The sequence below is a fragment of the Blennius ocellaris genome (assembly GCF_963422515.1).
Source record: "Blennius ocellaris genome assembly, chromosome: 6".
Taxonomy (NCBI): Eukaryota; Metazoa; Chordata; class Actinopteri; order Blenniiformes; family Blenniidae; genus Blennius; species Blennius ocellaris.
Genome location: NC_137655.1, coordinates 27,372,446 through 27,390,968, shown reverse-complemented (window position 1 = coordinate 27,390,968; position 18,523 = coordinate 27,372,446). Strand labels below are relative to the sequence as shown.

The window sequence follows — 18,523 nt, the reverse complement described above, 5'->3', positions numbered from 1 at the left end:
TTAACGGCATCACAGGTGTAGAGACCTCTGAGATGTCCAATTCAAGAGAGAGAAATTCCCAGAAGACACCTGTGCCATCTGTTATGGTTTTCTTTCCATAGAGACCAGCATCACCAAGCAGAGCTCAGCTGCATGTGTTGTCAGGTGGACCACTCGCCGGTGCCTAATGCGAACTGCGCACCTTTCAGGACTGAAGAATCAGCCGGAAAGACATGGCGGCTTCAAAAATGCATTAGTTTAAATATGAAATATGCAGAATGGATAAAACGGGTGCTGTTACTGCTGAGAGAAACCAGTGGCAGAGGCTGTTCAGGTGGCATCGAGGGCAGAAGGTCAATGATGCAGGGGAGGAGGGCGCCAAGGATGGAGGGAAAGAAAACCCTTCCATCAGACTGATGCTGAACTTCAAGTGAGTACATTCAAAATTCACCTCAACCTTTTTCCTCAGACAACTTATTAAGCAATTGATATGATTTGCATGTGTCAAGTTTGATCAAAACCACAGTAACAAAGCACTTAAAAAAAAAAAAAGCTTTTTGTTTTGTGTTTTTTCTGCAAACATGATTGAGCTGTCCCAGTTCACCGTCTTCCTCCGATCTCCTCCTCAGCTGGACACACTGGGCGCTCGATCCTGCAGACAACTTTTATTATGTTTGGCTGCAGGTCATGCTGGTACCCATCATCTACAACTGGGTCATCATCATTTTAAGGTCAACATTTGATGGGTCTCAAATCGTGTTTCAGCATCTCACTATGAAATAGTGAGATGCTTTTCTGACCCAAAAGATATTTCTTTTGGGTCAGAAAAGTTTCTGACCTTGTGTTTGCAGGACCTGCTTCAGTGACATCGCCCTGAGCTACCTTCCTGTGTGGCTTACGCTCGACTACCTGTCTGACCTCATGTACATCATAGACATGATCATCACGCTTCACTCAGGTGAAACACTTTTATGAGAATGACTAAGATTAAAAAAAATTTAATTCATTAATTAATTAATTTATAATGCACGTGAAATGGGCAATATGAAGAAAAAATATACTTGACACTCATAAATCTGTCTTCGAACATTTTCAAACAATATATAATTGAGCTTGTCACAGATCACAATACATATCCCAAATACTGTAGTCTCAATCACCTTTTTTATGTTTTGATTAATGATAATATGAAGATGCTAATATTTTATTTGTTAGGCCTGACTTTGTCATCATAGTGTCTGTTGTGTGGTTAAATTCAAACGTCAGGCCTGTGGGCCAAACACTGGCCACCAAAAGGCTCCAATCAGGTCAAACAATCAAGCAAATTGTAAAGATTTGGAAAAAAAAACATTGATTTAAAAGAAAGCATCAACAAACAAATGTCTTAAGAGTAGCTGACAGAACATAATATTCAGGCCCGAGCTGAGTCATCAATGATGTTGCCATGGAAAAAAAAAGTTTTGAAAACATACAAAATAATCAAAACTTTGGGTATTTCCTGAAACACGAAGATGAGCTTTTGGTTGTTCTGAGTGCTCAAGGCTCGTGATCTTTAGACTTGATCTATTATAAATAATGCCTCGTCTCAGTTGCAAAGGTCTTTTCCAAGCTGAGAAATTATTTTGCAACTTGTTCAACCCACTGCCACTTGAGGTATTAGAAAATAAGAATACAGTATTAACACTCCCAATTAGATACATGTATTACTTCTGGGTTGGACTGTGTTGGTGTGGACTGTGACAGGGTTCGTCAAGTCCTTTGTCACATTTCAAATCCTTTTACAAACATTTTCAGGTTACTTGGATCAGGGGATCCTGATTAAAGACCTGAGTTGCTTGAAGAATCGTTACCTGCACTCTAAACATTTCCTACGAGACCTGGCCTCCTTGCTGCCCACCGACTTCCTCTATTTTGCCTTTGGCATTCAAACTCCCCTGGTGAGGATCAACCGTCTGCTGCGCACGCCGCGACTCAGCGAGGCGCTGGATCGCATGGAGACGAGAACGTCCTACCCCAACACCTTCCGCATCTCCAAGCTGATGATCTACATCTTCGTGCTGATCCACTGGAATGCCTGTCTCTACTTCGCACTGTCCAACTACATTGGCTTCGGGAGCGATGCCTGGGTTTACCCCAACACCACCAACCCACAGTTTGCCTCCATGCGGCGGCAGTACTTTTACTGCTTCTGGTTCTCCGCCCAGATTTTCACCACAGTCGGAGACACGCCTCTGCCACACAGGGAGGAGGAGTATCTGTTTATGATTGCTGACCTGCTCATTGCTGTGCTGGTGTTTGCATCGATTGTTGGCAATGTTGGCAACGTCATCACAAGCCTCAGGGACCGCGATAATGTCTTCTTCCCCAATCATGAGCTGGTAAGTTGTCTGACTGTCAGGATGAAAGAAACATAATGGAATAAAAGAACTGAGACATAGCAATCACCATAACATTATGACTAATAGTGTGTTGCTCTGCCTTTGCTGCCAGAACAGCCCCGGCCCTCTGAAGGCAGAGGATCCTTTAAGTCCTACAAGTTGTGAGATGGGGTTTTTACATGGATGGAACTTGTTTGTCTCTCACAGACCTGGGCATGAAAACACCCGGGGGCCATATGAGAAACCTTTAGCTCTGCTTGACCAGCCTTCAGGGTATCACTGGGAAAATTCCTCTTATTATTGGCTTTATTACATCTAAAATGATCACATTCCACATGTTATTGGCAATTATTACATTAATGGCTGGGTCTAGTCGCTTGGTTTTTTATCTTGTAAAGTTGGTGTTTCACAGTGGACAAAAAGCTGGTTGATGAAAAAATATATTTTTAATTTGTTTATTTACTGAATCCAGAATTTAGAAAAATATTCTGATTTCCAGACAAAGACTGGGATTCTGAGTAAAAGTGATCCAGACAAACAGTAGCTCCTAAAAAATGTGTAAAAATGATCATTCTTATTGAGTCATCTTAATTGTCGGCCCTCAATCGTAGTGATAATGTTTGACGTGTCCCTATAGGAAAATTGACACTTCCTATAGATATGTCATTCATTGGATCAAGATTTGGGGAATTTGAAGCCCAGGCCAACATTAGTGAGCCATGTTTGCTTCGTGTTATGGTGTGAAAGAGCCCACTGCCACCGAGGAATTTGGATTCTAGGTTGTACATGGCCTGTAACAAAGAGCTAGAGCGCAATCATCATCCACATGGAGGGCAGGACCCAGGAGGTCCAAGTAGAACCCCCCCATAGCATCACACGGCCTCAGACAGCTTGCTTTCTACCCATAGTGCAACCTGGTGCTTTAGGCTCTCCATCCACTTGCTGTTAATTAAAACGTGATTCACCAGACCAGTCTCCCTCGTCCCATCGCTCCGTGGTCCAGTTCTGATTCTCAGCAATGGCAAGGTGTCAGCACTGGCAGGCGCCCACTGAGGTGGGGCTTTGCAGCAGACAAATGCATTCTGTTTACTGACTCCTTTCTAGGACAACAAATACTTTTGATGGACTCTGACCACTGCAGACCAGTAACCAGGAGTCACACTGTTTCTGCTGATTGGTGTTATTTCCAATGACACTCTTTCCTTCCTCTTTCAGGTGAAGGCATACCTGCGTAGCCACCACATTAGCAAGGAACTTCGACAGCGAATCGACAACTGGTACCAGCATCTCCACATTAACAAGAAGATCATGCGGGAGAATGAAATCCTGCAGCAGCTGCCTGTGCACATGAGGACAGAGATTGCTGTCAGCGTTCATCTTTCCATCCTGTCCAAAGTCACCATCTTCCAGAGCTGTGAGAAGAGTCTGCTGGAGGAGCTGGTCCTCAAACTGACGCCACAGGTCAGGGAGCCTGACTCACTTTTGTTCAATACAATAATAATAATAATAACAATAATAATACATTTAATTTCAAGGTGCACTCAAGAACACCATACAATCGGCTAAAACAGTGCATTATAAGCAGTAAAGCAACTGTAAAAACAACATAAGACACAGGGTAATTGGCATCGTTTGGAATAGGCAGTTTTGAACTAAATGTGTCGAGTTGAGATTTGAAGTGAATGAGTGGCTGAAAGCTCCTCATGGTGGAGAGGTGGGTGGAGGAGACAGACAGCTGAATGGAGGATCTGAGGGAACAGGAGGGAGTTAAACATGCAGGCAATAATAATTCCTATCTGCATAATAATCCAGACAGGAAGTGGAGAAAGTTACAATAATCCAGACAGGAAGTGGAGTCAGTTACAATAATTCAGACAGGAAGTGGAGTCAGTTACAATAATTCAGACAGGAAGTGGAGTCAGTTACAATAATTCAGACAGGAAGTGGAGAGAGTTACAATAATCTGGACAGGAAGTGGTGAGGCTGTGGACTGGGATGGCGGCGGTGTGGGGGGTGGGCTGAGTGACGGAGATGATTGACCAGGTAATGATGTTGATGTGACACTTGAATTATAGAAGCCAAGTCAGAGCTTAAAGTCAGGGACGGGCTTCACTGTTACCCAGATAGTCCAAGTCAGTCAGAACACATTTATTTCAATCCATAAATGACAGTGTCCACTAAACTTATTGACAAAACCTGCAAACGTGTCACCTTGTTCAGAACGCCTGAACTGACACAGAAATGTTTCCACCATATCCACTCCTTGCTAATTACCTTGAGACGCTTAATACTTAATGATGATCAGTGTCTCTAAGGTCTGTTATTTGACTGTTGGAGGAAACCAGATAATTCAGGGAAAACCCACACATGCAGAGAAACAACATGACAGCCACCTCAGACAGCCACCTCACTCACTCGTCCTGAACCAGGGTTTCCGTCACACGTTTTTCTTCCTTGGATGAAGTCAGGGTTATCTTATAAACAGTCTTATGTTCATAGTTTTTCTGTGTAGTTTGGAAATTTGAACGTCAATTTTGTCAAACACATTTTATTTCAGGGGCCACAACCAGACAAATGTCATCTTGAGTGGCAAAATAGTTCCATAACAACCTTAAATTTAAACTTTAAAGTGTTTCTTTGATGTGGTGCAGAGTGTACATGATGGGGAAGTCGATATTTCTGCAAAATGAAACAATTCCTGCTGAAAATAATTACGATCGCAACATAAAGCCAATTTTAATGGTGCATTTTGGGGCAAATCACAGTGAAATGTCCACAAAACTTCTCCTCGCTGCTGCATTGAGCACGTTTTTACTAAACTCCCCCTGACAGCATGGCTTTGCAGCTACTTTACTCACAATCAGGTTCTTTTCATGCATCATCAACAATACCTCAGCTCAGGATTTGTTGTGTCTGCTAGTCTTAAGAATAAAAAAAAAAAAAATCTATATACATTTTTTTGGGGTAATCTTAGCAATTTGCTTGTTGGTTTGAAGGACCTGTGGCGGCTGGTTTGGTCAGGGGCCTTATGTTTGACACCTTGTGCTGCATCACTTAAAGTCCTGGTTAAAACCTGATTGTGGCATGAAGCAGGTTTACCTGAAAAACTATCCGACACTGGCTTGAGGTTGTCATCCCTGTAAAAATCAAGCAGCTAAATACACGTTCCTTTCTCCCACAGTGTGGAACAGTCTCAATGAGTATACTAGATGAATTAGCAAAGAGGGTAAGTGGTCAGAACAGGCCACGGCCTGACTTCACATCCTTATTTTACAGCAGAAGTGTAAAATCCTGCTAATCCCACTGCTCCAACACGTCTCATGGTCAGGCTTTCTGCAGACTGAGTGATGACACATGGTGTGGATTCAAAGGTATTGGAGCGGAGATGTTCAATTTGTACAATGAAAAAAAAGAACAGACATCACAGAAAGAACGAACTGAGAAAATCCTCAGGTTTCCATCACCTTCGCACAACCTGCCATCACACAAACCCTTCAAAGGGAACGGTCAAGCAAAATAACATGGAGCAGTCCTGTCTCATTTCATAAACTATCAAAGCAGTGAATAAATACATACAGTGTTTGAGTGGCTTCCACTCCTTGTTTGTCTTGCAGGTGTTCAGTCCAGGAGAGTACGTGTGCAGGAAAGGGGACGTGGGACATGAAATGTACATCATCAAAGATGGAAGACTGGCAGTTGTAGCAGATGACGGGGTGACAGAGTTTGCTGTGCTGAGTGAGGGGAATTTCTTTGGGGAAATTAGTATTCTTAACATCAAAGGTGAGTCCTTCACACATGTTCTCGCCACATCTAATTATTGTCCGCGATGAAGAGATTTAAACTGACAAAACTTTGACTCAGTGTCGTGAACAGCTGCAGTTGTTGTCCTTCCAAACTCAAGAAGAATATAGCCACTGTTGAACAGTGTTGGTTGCTGCAGCGAAGCCAGGAAGCTGATGCAATAAGAAAGGTTTATTCATACTGCAGATTTCTGAACATCCTGATGAAATGAATATATGCCAGAAGAAAAAAAGAGTAACTGACAGCTGAATGTTTTTTTTTAGAACAAACATTCAATAAGATGCTTAAGAGTTGACAAGAGGCACACAATTATAACTTTTTGTCATCATTCAAAAATGAAGATTCTCACTAAAAGACAGGTTCACAGTTTTCCAAGTATTGAAGGCAGCTGTGGTCTGAGAGCAGGTTATCTTCCAAGGCCAGTGGTCGTGGTTCGACTCCCATCGTCGCCTCTGAATCAAGAGTTTCTCCCAATAGTCACTTCCTCCTCACTCTGAAACACGTGACTCACCTGTTTACATGAGCAGTGAATCCAGTGAATCCAGTGAATCCAGGGGTGGATCAGTCTCCTACGGCCTTCCGTGATGCACACGCTCTCACATCCAGCTTTACCCAGAAGCCCAGAGTAGTGAAGCCTCATTTGTTCACTGGACTAATCAAACTTGCTTTGTTGTGCTTTACTACTGTTGGGATTTATGGTTGGTAGTTAGCATAAATAATTACTGAAAGTAATGGATTACTGAAAGTAATAGATTACTAAAAGTAATTTAGGAAAAATTGGAATTACTAATGAAGTAAACGGTTAGTTACTCATCAGCAACTCCTAGAGTAATTGAGTAATTACTGAAAAGTTAATAAATTATCAAAAATAATTTATTAATAAAAATTATTAATTTGCATAAATTGGTTATTTATCAAATAATAATTAAATCGGGGCACCGCCAGCTAAGCTGGAAATAGCTAATACCAAATTTCAGTCTCGTTTGTCAAAAAGGGTTATTTAAGTAAAGTTAATATTTCTGTGTAAATATAACAATATTAAATAACAAGGAAGGTGTGAGATTCGAGCACAGACTGTTACAAACCAGTGAATTGTCAACAATAAATACACAATGATAACCAAGAATCGATCAATTCAGTTAAAATGCGTTTATTAACAAAAAGTATTTATTCAAAAATAATTCATAAATCATTTATTAAAACACAATTAAGTAATAAACAATCAAACACGAAGATCTAATCTATTAAACAGCAAACACTATGTACAAAGAAAAAGGGTGTGTGTGTGTGTATGTGTGTGAGTGAATGTGTGGAAGCCTGAGTGGGATGTAATGACCACGAACGTCCACCAGGTGGCGGCAGGCGTTGGAGGGTCAGTGTGTGTGGGTGTAATGACCTCGAACGGACACTAGATGGCGGCAGGCGTCTAGTTCGAGGCAGTAACCGGAACGACCACTAGGGGCGCGGCGGCGCACGGAGGGAGAATGCAATGACTCGACGTGTCCACCGAGTGGCGGTCTTTCAAGAGATTGCAATCACCAACGCGGCCACCAGAGGCGCTTGTCGCACTCTTTCTGGACAGCGTGACGTCACTGTGCTCGTGCACGGCTCGTGAGCCTGCTCGGAGCGCGCCTGGGGGCTCGTGGCTGAGAAATCCCAGGGACAGTGAACTACACACGGTCACAGAAGCGGGTGCAGCAGCGCGCGGCTGCTTTTACGCGATCGTTTATGAGGAGGAGAGGAAAACTGAAAAGGAGGGAGGGAGAAGGGCAGTGGACAGAATCTGTTCAGCTCTGCACACTGTCTCTGGACTGCACAGTCATCTAGAAATGATCTGTGCAAAAGGAGAGAGCGAGCGAGAGAGAGAGAGAGAGAGAGAGGAGGTTCGCGTGGATGTAAATCCAACGCGCAGACACAGATTGATTGGAAACACGGGATCGGCGTCCCTGACTTCAACACAATAATAAACACACAGCAATATTACAGTCACGTTATTCTCATTGTCTGCCCAGACTCTAAGCCTTACTCAGTTTGACGAGGGTGAACGTGCTGCCGGCGGCCGGGGAAAGTGCGTTGATTTCCCGGCTGGAGATTGTTTTTCTCTCTGGCGTCCCAGGTAAAACAAGCTCAAATGGTCTGTGGACAAGGAAAAAGTCCACAGGAGGATCAAGCGCTTATTTTGAGGAGGGGGGAAGAAGAAGCAGCTTCAGGTCTGCAGGCGGGAGGGCGGTGCGCTGGCAGCTGCACACTCGGACTCCGGTGAAGAAGAAAAAAAGGAAAAAGGGAAAAGTAGAAGTAGTTCCACGGTGGTTGTCGGCTCGTCCGGCCGGGTGTGGAACTCCAGCCCGGTCAGCGGGCACACGTGGCACTTCGTCTCCGTGCGAAACGGATGCGTCCGTCTTTACGCAGGTTTCAACATTGGAGAGGCAGAAATCACCCCGGCGGGGGTGTTTTATACCTCTTGTTGTGGTTTCGTGTTACCGGTCGGCTCTGGGTCATGTGGACCAATCCTGACGGAGGGCCCGCCCTGGACATTCCAGCTGGTGAGGGGGAGCTCTCGTGCGCCCCCTGCCGTTGGCCTCTAGTATTGCACCTTGGAAGGGGGGGTCCAGGGGGTGATCACGTGACCAATGGCAGACTTTTTCAGTTGTAGGCATGTGGTCCTTTGTTCTCAAAACGTGGTCTCCCCTCCCCCTTCCATGAGGTTGAGCGGCCCCCAACATTCCCCCTTTGGTCCGAAGAGTGGGATGCGGATCTCAGGCTTTGGAGCAAACCTGGGCCGAAACGTCGATGAGTCTGTGAATGTCCCAATGTCCTGTGGAACACAAGGTCATTTTCTGTCCAACAGTTCATACAGGAGGTTATTGTCCGAGCAGGGCAAGGCTAGTCTGGGCAGGGTAAGGCTAGTCTGGGCAGACCTACTATTCCTGTTCTAACTATCTAAGCCTTCATACATTTCATTTCTTACAAGTGCATCACCAGTGAAAATGAAAGAGGTAGGAAAGGGCAGGAAAGTTGAAGAACAGGAGGGAAATGGGTTAGTAGGCAGCTCGAGGACAAGTTTACAAAAGCGGAGGTACCGGATACAAGGAGTAGAGTCTGATCTGTAAACTGTGGATGTGGTTGCACCAGTGAGCAAGTGTCCAAAAGCCACCAGCCGTCTGGGGCTTTTGGTGCACCTGCTCCGGTGAGGAGTGAGAGTGAAGTGTGGTGTGTGGAGGTGCACGTGTGTGTTCCCTTCCAAAACCCAACTTTCACTACAGAGGCTTAAAACTGTACACATTATTTCTGTTAATAATGGCTAAGTTTTGAAGAAATCACAACTCTTGGCTCTGTGGTTTCACAGAGGTTAAAATAGCACTGCCGGGACTGTCAGATGTATCTGTGAAGGTTGTATAACCGTGGTGGTGTTAGTCTTGAGAAATTGCTCAACCCGGGTTAGTGGAGCTAAGTAAGGTGGTTCTACCTGTACTGAAGCTGCTAACGGAGGAGCTAATCTCCCTTCGATCTCGTGTGAGATTTCTGACTATACACAGGGGTTATTTCTCCTAAACAATACTTGACTGGTCTAAGGCATGCTAAGTGGTGTTAACAGAGCTGGATATGAGTTTACAGTGACTATATTTCCCTGAATGGTTCAACTCGAGCTTTGTAACTGCTCATGTTGTCTAAGGAGGCAGGGTTAGATTTCTGATGGTGGCAGGGGTTAGTACATGCATCTGATGGGAATTGAGCATGCTGGAACTAAACCCTACTGATTAAAATCTGTTATGCTCCTGGAATGGATGTTCTCCCCCCTCGCTAGGGGAGGAGTTGACCTTACTCCGAGGGAGTAAATTGATTGAGTGGCTCTGCAGTGCAGGCCGTGACAACACTGACCTCTTCTGGCTGGTCCAGAAGGTGCAGTGTAAGGTCATTTCTCTACCAGTTATTCTTTGGAGGGAGTGGAACCTGTGGAGTGGTGTATGGTGGACCGATTGGTCACCAACACCCGTTGGAGGCTCACGTCTCCATCTGCACCACCGCTGTTGCCATACCGGAGTATGTGTGTGGTGCTGTGGTTGACTCTGTCAACCTGAGGAAAATGACTAGGAGTGGTATGGTGAATGGAGGTTGGCCTTCATTACCAAAATGTCGTACAGGGCAGCCATGACACTGCATGTGGCATGTGTGCCTGTCTGAGTCGACCAAAGATGGGAAGCTCCAGTGGCTGAACGCTTGGTTCAGAAGGAGGGCAGCAGCCGGAGTGGCTGTGTCAAGATGGAGGCTTCCAAGTTATGACACGTTAGTCGGGGCTCTGAGGTTTTGACTGGCGTGAACTCTCCCTGCTGGGGGTTCAGTCCCATCAGCGCCACCTATGAGCCCAATGAATTCAACTTTGGTGCGGCACCCCACTATGCTGAGAGCAAGTTTGGTTCACGCTACCAAAAGTTGATAAAGGACATGTCGTGTCTCGGCTAAATGTTCCTCACAGGTGCAGTGACGCACGAGGAAGTCATCCACATAGATGAGGGTTGCCGTGAGCAGCAATGTTACTCATCATGGTGTGGAGAAGGATGGTAGACACCGATGGTGGGTCTAAGTAGCCGAAGTGGCACCGGTTCCAGGCGGACTGGCGGTTGCCAAAGGAAGAAACTAGCTGCTACTGGTTAGCGGGGACCACCTTCGTGGTCCAGCACCGCTTTACCGCGTATACAGCTAGAAAGAGTATGTACTGGTGTACACAAGATGGCGGTGCCTCGAGGTCAGTGGGGACGCACGCCAGGTGGGGGTCTGTGACCCCCCTTTCGTGCGAGACCCGCGCGAAGATCGTGTGATAATCGCGGAAGACCTCAATGACTGCATCTCCTCGTTTCTGCTGTGTAAAGCGCTAGCTTTAGCAGGGTGTGGCTCGGTCTTTGACTCGAAACCTGAATAAGGTTCTTCTGGTACAGACGCGGTCTGTTTCCCTGAAGTGTCTGTATTCTCTGGTTGAGTCATCGGAGCGTGCACAACCAGGTCACCTTCAGTGCTCGGTTTTGTTCCATGGAGAACCTGGTCAAGGTTAACGTGGTGAGCGCTGGTGATGGTTTTGATTGTGGGAATGAGGAGAGCGGTGTCATGCGTGTCGTCACCGGTGGGGGACGACTGCAGATTGTCAGAGAGAGGCACCATCAGTTCAAGATTGTGAAATGAACTGTCAGTTGACATCTCTAACGGTGGAAATGCGGTCACTTTAATCTGACCGCGTGTCAGATTGTGGACCTGCGGGTTGGCTGAACGATTGTTCAGCTCCAGAAGAGATGTGTCACAGATCACCGGCACGGGATCTGGACAGCGAGTCGAGGAGGCACATGAACCAGAGACCTTGGTTAAGGTCTGAAGTGACCGTGCTGAAAGTGAGCGGTGGCTCGGAACTTTAAGCAGGCCGGCGTCGGTGGCCGATCTCTCGGACCAGCGCGCCAAAGGTGCCTCCGGAACCGAGGTTCCATCCATGTGTGCACCCCCCACGGTGTGGTGGGCGTGCAAAGAAGTACTCATGTACAAAGAAGAACTCACGTCCTTCAGTGACAAGAGTAAAGAGTGGTGTGCTTGAACTGGGTCTCGGCTCGTCACCTGCAGCGGATGCTGACTATCAGGGAGCCTTGAAGTGGATTGGCTGGGGTCAAACTTTGGGAGAGACCCAAGTATTGGTAGGGGACCTCTAGACTGGATGGCATCGACTCTGCTGTTGAAAGCTTGGTGGCCTGGTTCAGGGCCAAGGGGAGTCGGGCTGGGGACTTGGGACCAAAGGCGCCATTGGTTGCAGTCCATCAGCACAGCCAGTCGGTTTAAGAGGTCCTGACCAATAAGCAGTTCCTCTGTGTTCAGGTCAGTGACATAGATGGGATGTGTCACCGACATGTCCTGGAAAGTTATGTCGACCCAGACACGTTTAGTGATGGGAGAAGAGTCCTGAGTGAAGCTTCTGATGTTTATGCTACACTCTTCCACCTGAAGTGGCTTTCCTAGGGCACGCATGGTTCTAGCAACCTGCGTGAAGGTGGCTGAACACATGAGGGTGATTTCTGACCCAGAATCAAGCAGGGCGAGGGTGTCTACACCCCCTGCCATCACTGAAGTGTATACGCAGTTGGCGTTGCCATTGCGTACAAGATCACCCAAGAATGTCAAAGGGGGCTCCTCTGTTGGTTCTGAGGGCCTCTTTGACCTCCTGGATCTCCTCCTCCTCCTCCTGACAAAGCAAACTTTGTGTGCGGAGGGGAGAGGCGACCGGCCTAGTCATGTGGTCAGGGGCCGGGAGTCCGGTTCCTCAGGGGAGCCGGGTCCCTTCTGACCAGGCGGGTCCAGGTCCCGCATCACCTCCTTGAGGCAGGATTTAACCCACTGTGGGACGTCTGCGTCCCAGTGGTTTTGGGTCTGACCTCGGCCTCGGTTGTGAGACTTACCTCTCCGCTGGGAGTGGTGAGGTCTCGGTCTGCCTGATCTCTTACCTCTGTGCCGTTGTCCACCTCGTGGTCGAGGTTGTGGACACCTAACGGGTCCCCCTTCCACAGCAAGTGTGGGGGAGGGGACCTCGTGATCTGCAGGTGCCGGGTTCGTGTTTCCAGTCGCCTGCGTTCTCAGGACACCTGCGTCACCATCATGGTTTTCACCTGAACTGTGACGCAGCTCCCACACCATCTGCGCGTGTTTGCGGAGGTCTTTCATGGTGGGGTTTGTAGTCCTGCAGAACAGAGCGACATCGAACCGCACACTGTTGTGGAGGTTGTTCATGAAGAGCGACTTTAAAGTCTGGTCTTCATCCAACCCCGGTGCACTGCGGCCTTGGAAGTAGGCGGCCCTAAGGCGCCTATAGTACTCTCTGGGAGGCTCCGCCTCCTTCTGAGTAATGGCAAGTGCACCAAAGGTTGCAGAGGCAGGATCATTGTACAGAGAATACTCTTCCCTAAGTGCATGACAGAGGGATGAGTAATGGTCTCTGACGGCAGGTGGGAGGGATTCCATGTAAACATGGACGCTCCTGGACGTCGTCTTCCAGAGAAGCTTCAGCTTCTCACGTGACGAAGGATGAGGCAGGTCGAGGAGGCAGCGTTCAACCTCCCGGAGGTAGTCCTCTATACTAACCTCCCGGTTGTTTGGGTTGAACTGCTCTATGTCCTCTGCAAGGGACTCAAGCTGGCGGGTCCGAAGACCACGTTCCCTTGGGGGACCGGAATGGTCCGAGTCATCTGAGCTGGACCCCCCTGGTTCTCTCCGGTGGAGAGAGTGAGGGTCATGATGACCAAGAGGGTCTCCAGTGAGTGGAGGACCAAAGCTGACAGCACGGTGAGGTGCTGCAGAATAACTCCTTTCATTCTCCTGAAAAGGAGTGAAAGAGCTGTGAGAGCGCATTGAGGTGCGGCTAATCACCGATGGATGTGTGTCATAGCACACCGGGACCCTGCGGTCCTTAAAGTGAAAAGCTGGGGGGACTGGGTGTCGGTTCAGTGGGATGCAGTCAACTCCCACAACACTGGGCAGGTGTCTTATGCCACGCCCCCCTGGCTGTGTGTCAAGCCCCCCCCTCGCCATGGCTGCGGGGAAGCTTGATGCAGTCTGTCCCCCTGACGGGACAGCTCCAAGTCTACACTCACCTGTGGTGGTCGGTCCACCTGACTGGACCACCTCAGGATTGTAGAGACCTGGAGGAGGCTGTCCACCTGACTGGACAGCTTCAAGAATGCGCATAACTGGGGTCATTTGTCCATCTGACTGGACATTTTCCAGACTGCGGAGGTGTGCTGCGTCTCTGCTGAGAGCTGCACCAGGTTTTACCCCATTGTGGTTTGGCTCATTGTGCTGAGAGCCATAACCTGACTCATCGTCTGATGAATCATCAGATGATGTGTCTGTTTTGACTTCTTTCACAGAAGTTCGGGTTTGTAACCCAATAGGTTCCGTATAAGGAGCCTGATCGTCCCTGGCCTGGATCTCCTGTCGCAGGCGGGAGTTCTCCAGCTTCAGCTGGGCATGGTTAATCCTCAGCTGCGAACTGTAAAGTTGCAGCTGGGAGAGCTGCTCTTGAGCTTCGAGAGCTTGCAGCTCGGCCTTGCGCTGGTAGAGCAGTGCAATGTGGCCTAACACGTCCGGAATGGTGAGCTCTACCTGACCAACCGGGTTCCTCACATAGCTTGACAGCTGCCTGATCTCTGCTTCACAGGTCTCTAAGCTGTAGCTGTTGAGGTTTCTTCTCTCCTGTGTGGAGAGGAATAGGAGACCAGCGACCACAGTCTGCAGGGCTGGGTCATGTGGCTCCCGAGGAGTCTCTGCTCCGAGCACGCAGTGTCTCTGACTACTCATGGTAGGAGTCACGCGAAAGCTGTGTTTTGAAAAGTGCCAAAATGTTGTTAATGCACAGGTGATGGTTACACCTGTGGCTTACAACTCTGTGGGTTGCTAATTGCTCTAACTGTAACCTCTCTCAAGTTAACAGGGTGGAGTTAGCACCTTGGGTGAGCAATAGCGGGTTAGTGTACATTTATCTCTATGCTAGAAATAAAAGAATGCATGAAAATGCAAGAAAAAGAAGGCTTTACCACTTCACAAACACAATTGACTTTGCTTAGCAGTGCTGTAACGTGTTCTTCGAAAAACTAAGTTCTGAGAAAAACAAAGTTATCGGTTGTAAAACTAAACAGACAATTCTGGATAAATTATGCAGATATTGTGACAATACTGGTTCTAAAACAGCCTCACACGGGGCACCATTATGTTGGGATTTATGGTTGGTAGTTAGCATAAATAATTACTGAAAGTAATGGATTACTGAAAGTAATAGATTACTAAAAGTAATTTAGGAAAAATTGGAATTACTAATGAAGTAAACGGTTAGTTACTCATCAGCAACTCCTAGAGTAATTGAGTAATTACTGAAAAGTTAATAAATTATCAAAAATAATTTATTAATAAAAATTATTAATTTGCATAAATTGGTTATTTATCAAATAATAATTAAATCGGGGCACCACCAGCTAAGCTGGAAATAGCTAATACCAAATTTCAGTCTCGTTTGTCAAAAAGGGTTATTTAAGTAAAGTTAATATTTCTGTGTAAATATAACAATATTAAATAACAAGGAAGGTGTGAGATTCGAGCACAGACTGTTACAAACCAGTGAATTGTCAACAATAAATACACAATGATAACCAAGAATCGATCAATTCAGTTAAAATGCGTTTATTAACAAAAAGTATTTATTCAAAAATAATTCATAAATCATTTATTAAAACACAATTAAGTAATAAACAATCAAACACGAAGATCTAATCTATTAAACAGCAAACACTATGTACAAAGAAAAAGGGTGTGTGTGTGTGTATGTGTGTGAGTGAATGTGTGGAAGCCTGAGTGGGATGTAATGACCACGAACGTCCACCAGGTGGCGGCAGGCGTTGGAGGGTCAGTGTGTGTGGGTGTAATGACCTCGAACGGACACTAGATGGCGGCAGGCGTCTAGTTCGAGGCAGTAACCGGAACGACCACTAGGGGCGCGGCGGCGCACGGAGGGAGAATGCAATGACTCGACTTGTCCACCGAGTGGCGGTCTTTCAAGAGATTGCAATCACCAACGCGGCCACCAGAGGCGCTTGTCGCACTCTTTCTGGACAGCGTGACGTCACTGTGCTCGTGCACGGCTCGTGAGCCTGCTCGGAGCGCGCCTGGGGGCTCGTGGCTGAGAAATCCCAGGGACAGTGAACTACACACGGTCACAGAAGCGCGTGCAGCAGCGCGCGGCTGCTTTTACGCGATCGTTTATGAGGAGGAGAGGAAAACTGAAAAGGAGGGAGGGAGAAGGGCAGTGGACAGAATATGTTCAGCTCTGCACACTGTCTCTGGACTGCACAGTCATCTAGAAATGATCTGTGCAAAAGGAGAGAGCGAGCGAGAGAGAGAGAGAGAGAGGAGGTTCGCGTGGATGTAAATCCAACGCGCAGACACAGATTGGTGGAAACAGGGATCGGCGTCCCTGACTTCAACACAATAATAAACACACAGCAATATTACAGTCACGTTATTCTCATTGTCTGCCCAGACTCTAAGCCTTACTCAGTTTGATGAGGGTGAACGTGCTGCCGGCGGCCGGGGAAAGTGCGTTGATTTCCCGGCTGGAGATTGTTTTTCTCTCTGGCGTCCCAGGGAAAACAAGCTCAAATGGTCTGTGGACAAGGAAAAAGTCCACAGGAGGATCAAGCGCTTATTTTGAGGAGGGGGAAGAAGAAGCAGCTTCAGGTCTGCAGGCGGGAGGACGGTGCGCTGGCAGCTGCACACTCGGACTCCGGTGAAGAAGAAAAAAAGGAAAAAGGGAAAAGTAGAAGTAGTTCCACGGTGGTTGTCGGCTCGTCCGGCCGGGTGTGGAACTCCGGCCCGGTCAGCGGGCACACGTGGCACTTCGTCTCCGTGCGAAACGGATGCGTCCGTCTTTACGCAGGTTTCAACATTGGAGAGGCAGAAATCACCCCGGCGGGGGTGTTTTATACCTCTTGTTGTGGTTTCGTGTTACCGGTCGGCTCTGGGTCATGTGGACCAATCCTGACGGAGGGCCCGCCCTGGACCTTCCAGCTGGTGAGGGGGAGCTCTCGTGCGCCCCCTGCCGTTGGCCTCTAGTATTGCACCTTGGAAGGGGGGGTCCAGGGGGTGATCACGTGACCAATGGCAGACTTTTTCAGTTGTAGGCATGTGGTCCTTTGTTCTCAAAACGTGGTCTCCCCTCCCCCTTCCATGAGGTTGAGCGGCCCCCAACACTACCATTTTTATTTGTTTGCAGGAAGCATCATGTGGTGATGTTACATAACTGACATGCACACTAAACTCCGATAGAGGGTAGTAATGTGATGTTCCATTTACATCAGGGGTGTCAAACATCAGGCTCGTGGGCCCGCAAGAGGCTATCAGCCAAAGCACCAAGCAAATGGGAAAACAGTTCAAAGAAAAACAGATTTAAAAAAAAAAAAAAGAAAGAAATTTCCTAAGAGTGTCTAACATAACAGAGCCAAGCAGAGATATTAGTGACACTGCCATGAAAGATTGCTCACTCTTGGCTCGCAAACTAGAATCTAGAAGTTTGTGAAAACATTCATTGTGTTAAAATTAGCTTTATGTGAGATTGTTGTCATTTTTGGTTATAATTGTTTGAACTTTAGTGAAAATACATTATAGACATTTTTTCATGTAAACTCTGCACTACAGCAAAGAAAAACTTTAAAGTTTAAATGTAAACACTATTATGGCACAATTTACCCTGTCTCCTGCGTGGACGTGTGTGGCCCCTGAACGAAACTGTGTTTCACTCCCCTGCACTATATACGGGAAGAAACACAAAGGAAAAAATGTAGTCAAAAGTGCAAGATCAGATTTGTCTGATAAACCTTTGATTGAAACATCATCAAATTGAATGATTCTACCTGGAACACCTGACATGTTACAATGTGAAATGATGACATCATCCCCGAATAGTTTGTGTTACACTGTGGCCTGTGTTCCTCCTTTGGCTTGCAATCATTGACCACATGTTCAAACTAAAGTCTTTGCTCTCCTGCAGGAAACAAGTCTGGCAATCGTCGCACGGCCAACATCCGAAGCATCGGCTACTCTGACCTGTTCAGCTTGTCCAAAGAAGACTTGACAGACGTGCTGTCCGAGTTCCCTGCAGCCAAACGTCACCTGGAGGAGAAGGGCAGACAGATCCTCATCAAGATGGGCATGTTGGAGGAGAACGGGGAGGCGGTGGAGGGCACGGTGGAGAAGGTGGACACCAAGATAGGGAGGCTGGAGAACAACTTGGAGGTCCTGCAGACAAAACTGGCTCGACTCATGGTGGAACTAGAGTCAAGCAACCGGAAGATGCAGGCCAGGGTGGAGCAGCTGGAGGTGGAGGTGGCAGCGCTGTTGGCACTGCCAGATGACGGGCAGGAAGAGGACAGGACACGAGGAAGAGGGGAAGGGGTCGGCGGAGAGGTAGAGTGGGAGCGGGAGGAGGCCGAGGGAGAGGAAGAGGGAGACGAATGTGTTAGTGAGAAGATGGATAAAGAAGGACTGGGAGATGATGGACATGATGTGGCCAAAGAGGGAGATGGCGAGAGCGCAAAAAGCACAAAGGAGGATGTCGAAAAGACAATTGAGGAAGATAATCCAGGCCTGAAGAAGGAAAATATAAAAGTAGAGGAAGGAGAGAATGGAGGTGAGAGACCAGGGAAAGGAGATGGTGCTGAGATTCATCCTGAAGATGAGAAAAAGGAGAAACAATCAGAGGACGGTAGAGAAAAGTTGAAAAAGGAGGGAAAAAAGTCACCAAAAAATGGTGACTAAACAAATTTAAAGATATATATATATATATAAAGAGAGAG

At 47.1% G+C, this 18,523-nt stretch overlaps 1 protein-coding gene across 1 annotated transcript; it reads left to right on the top strand.

Annotated features, from left to right (window-relative positions):
* Window positions 1-257: 257 nt before the first annotated feature.
* cnga4 (cyclic nucleotide gated channel subunit alpha 4) lies at window positions 258-18,485 on the top strand (the record flags this gene model as incomplete). Its single annotated transcript, XM_080498587.1, has 7 exons — window positions 258-409; window positions 609-710; window positions 831-937; window positions 1,774-2,357; window positions 3,573-3,818; window positions 5,972-6,137; window positions 17,719-18,485. 7 exons carry the CDS (start codon window positions 258-260, stop codon window positions 18,483-18,485), a joined length of 2,124 nt encoding a protein of 707 aa, XP_080354713.1.
* Between the last annotated feature and the right edge of the window lie 38 nt (window positions 18,486-18,523).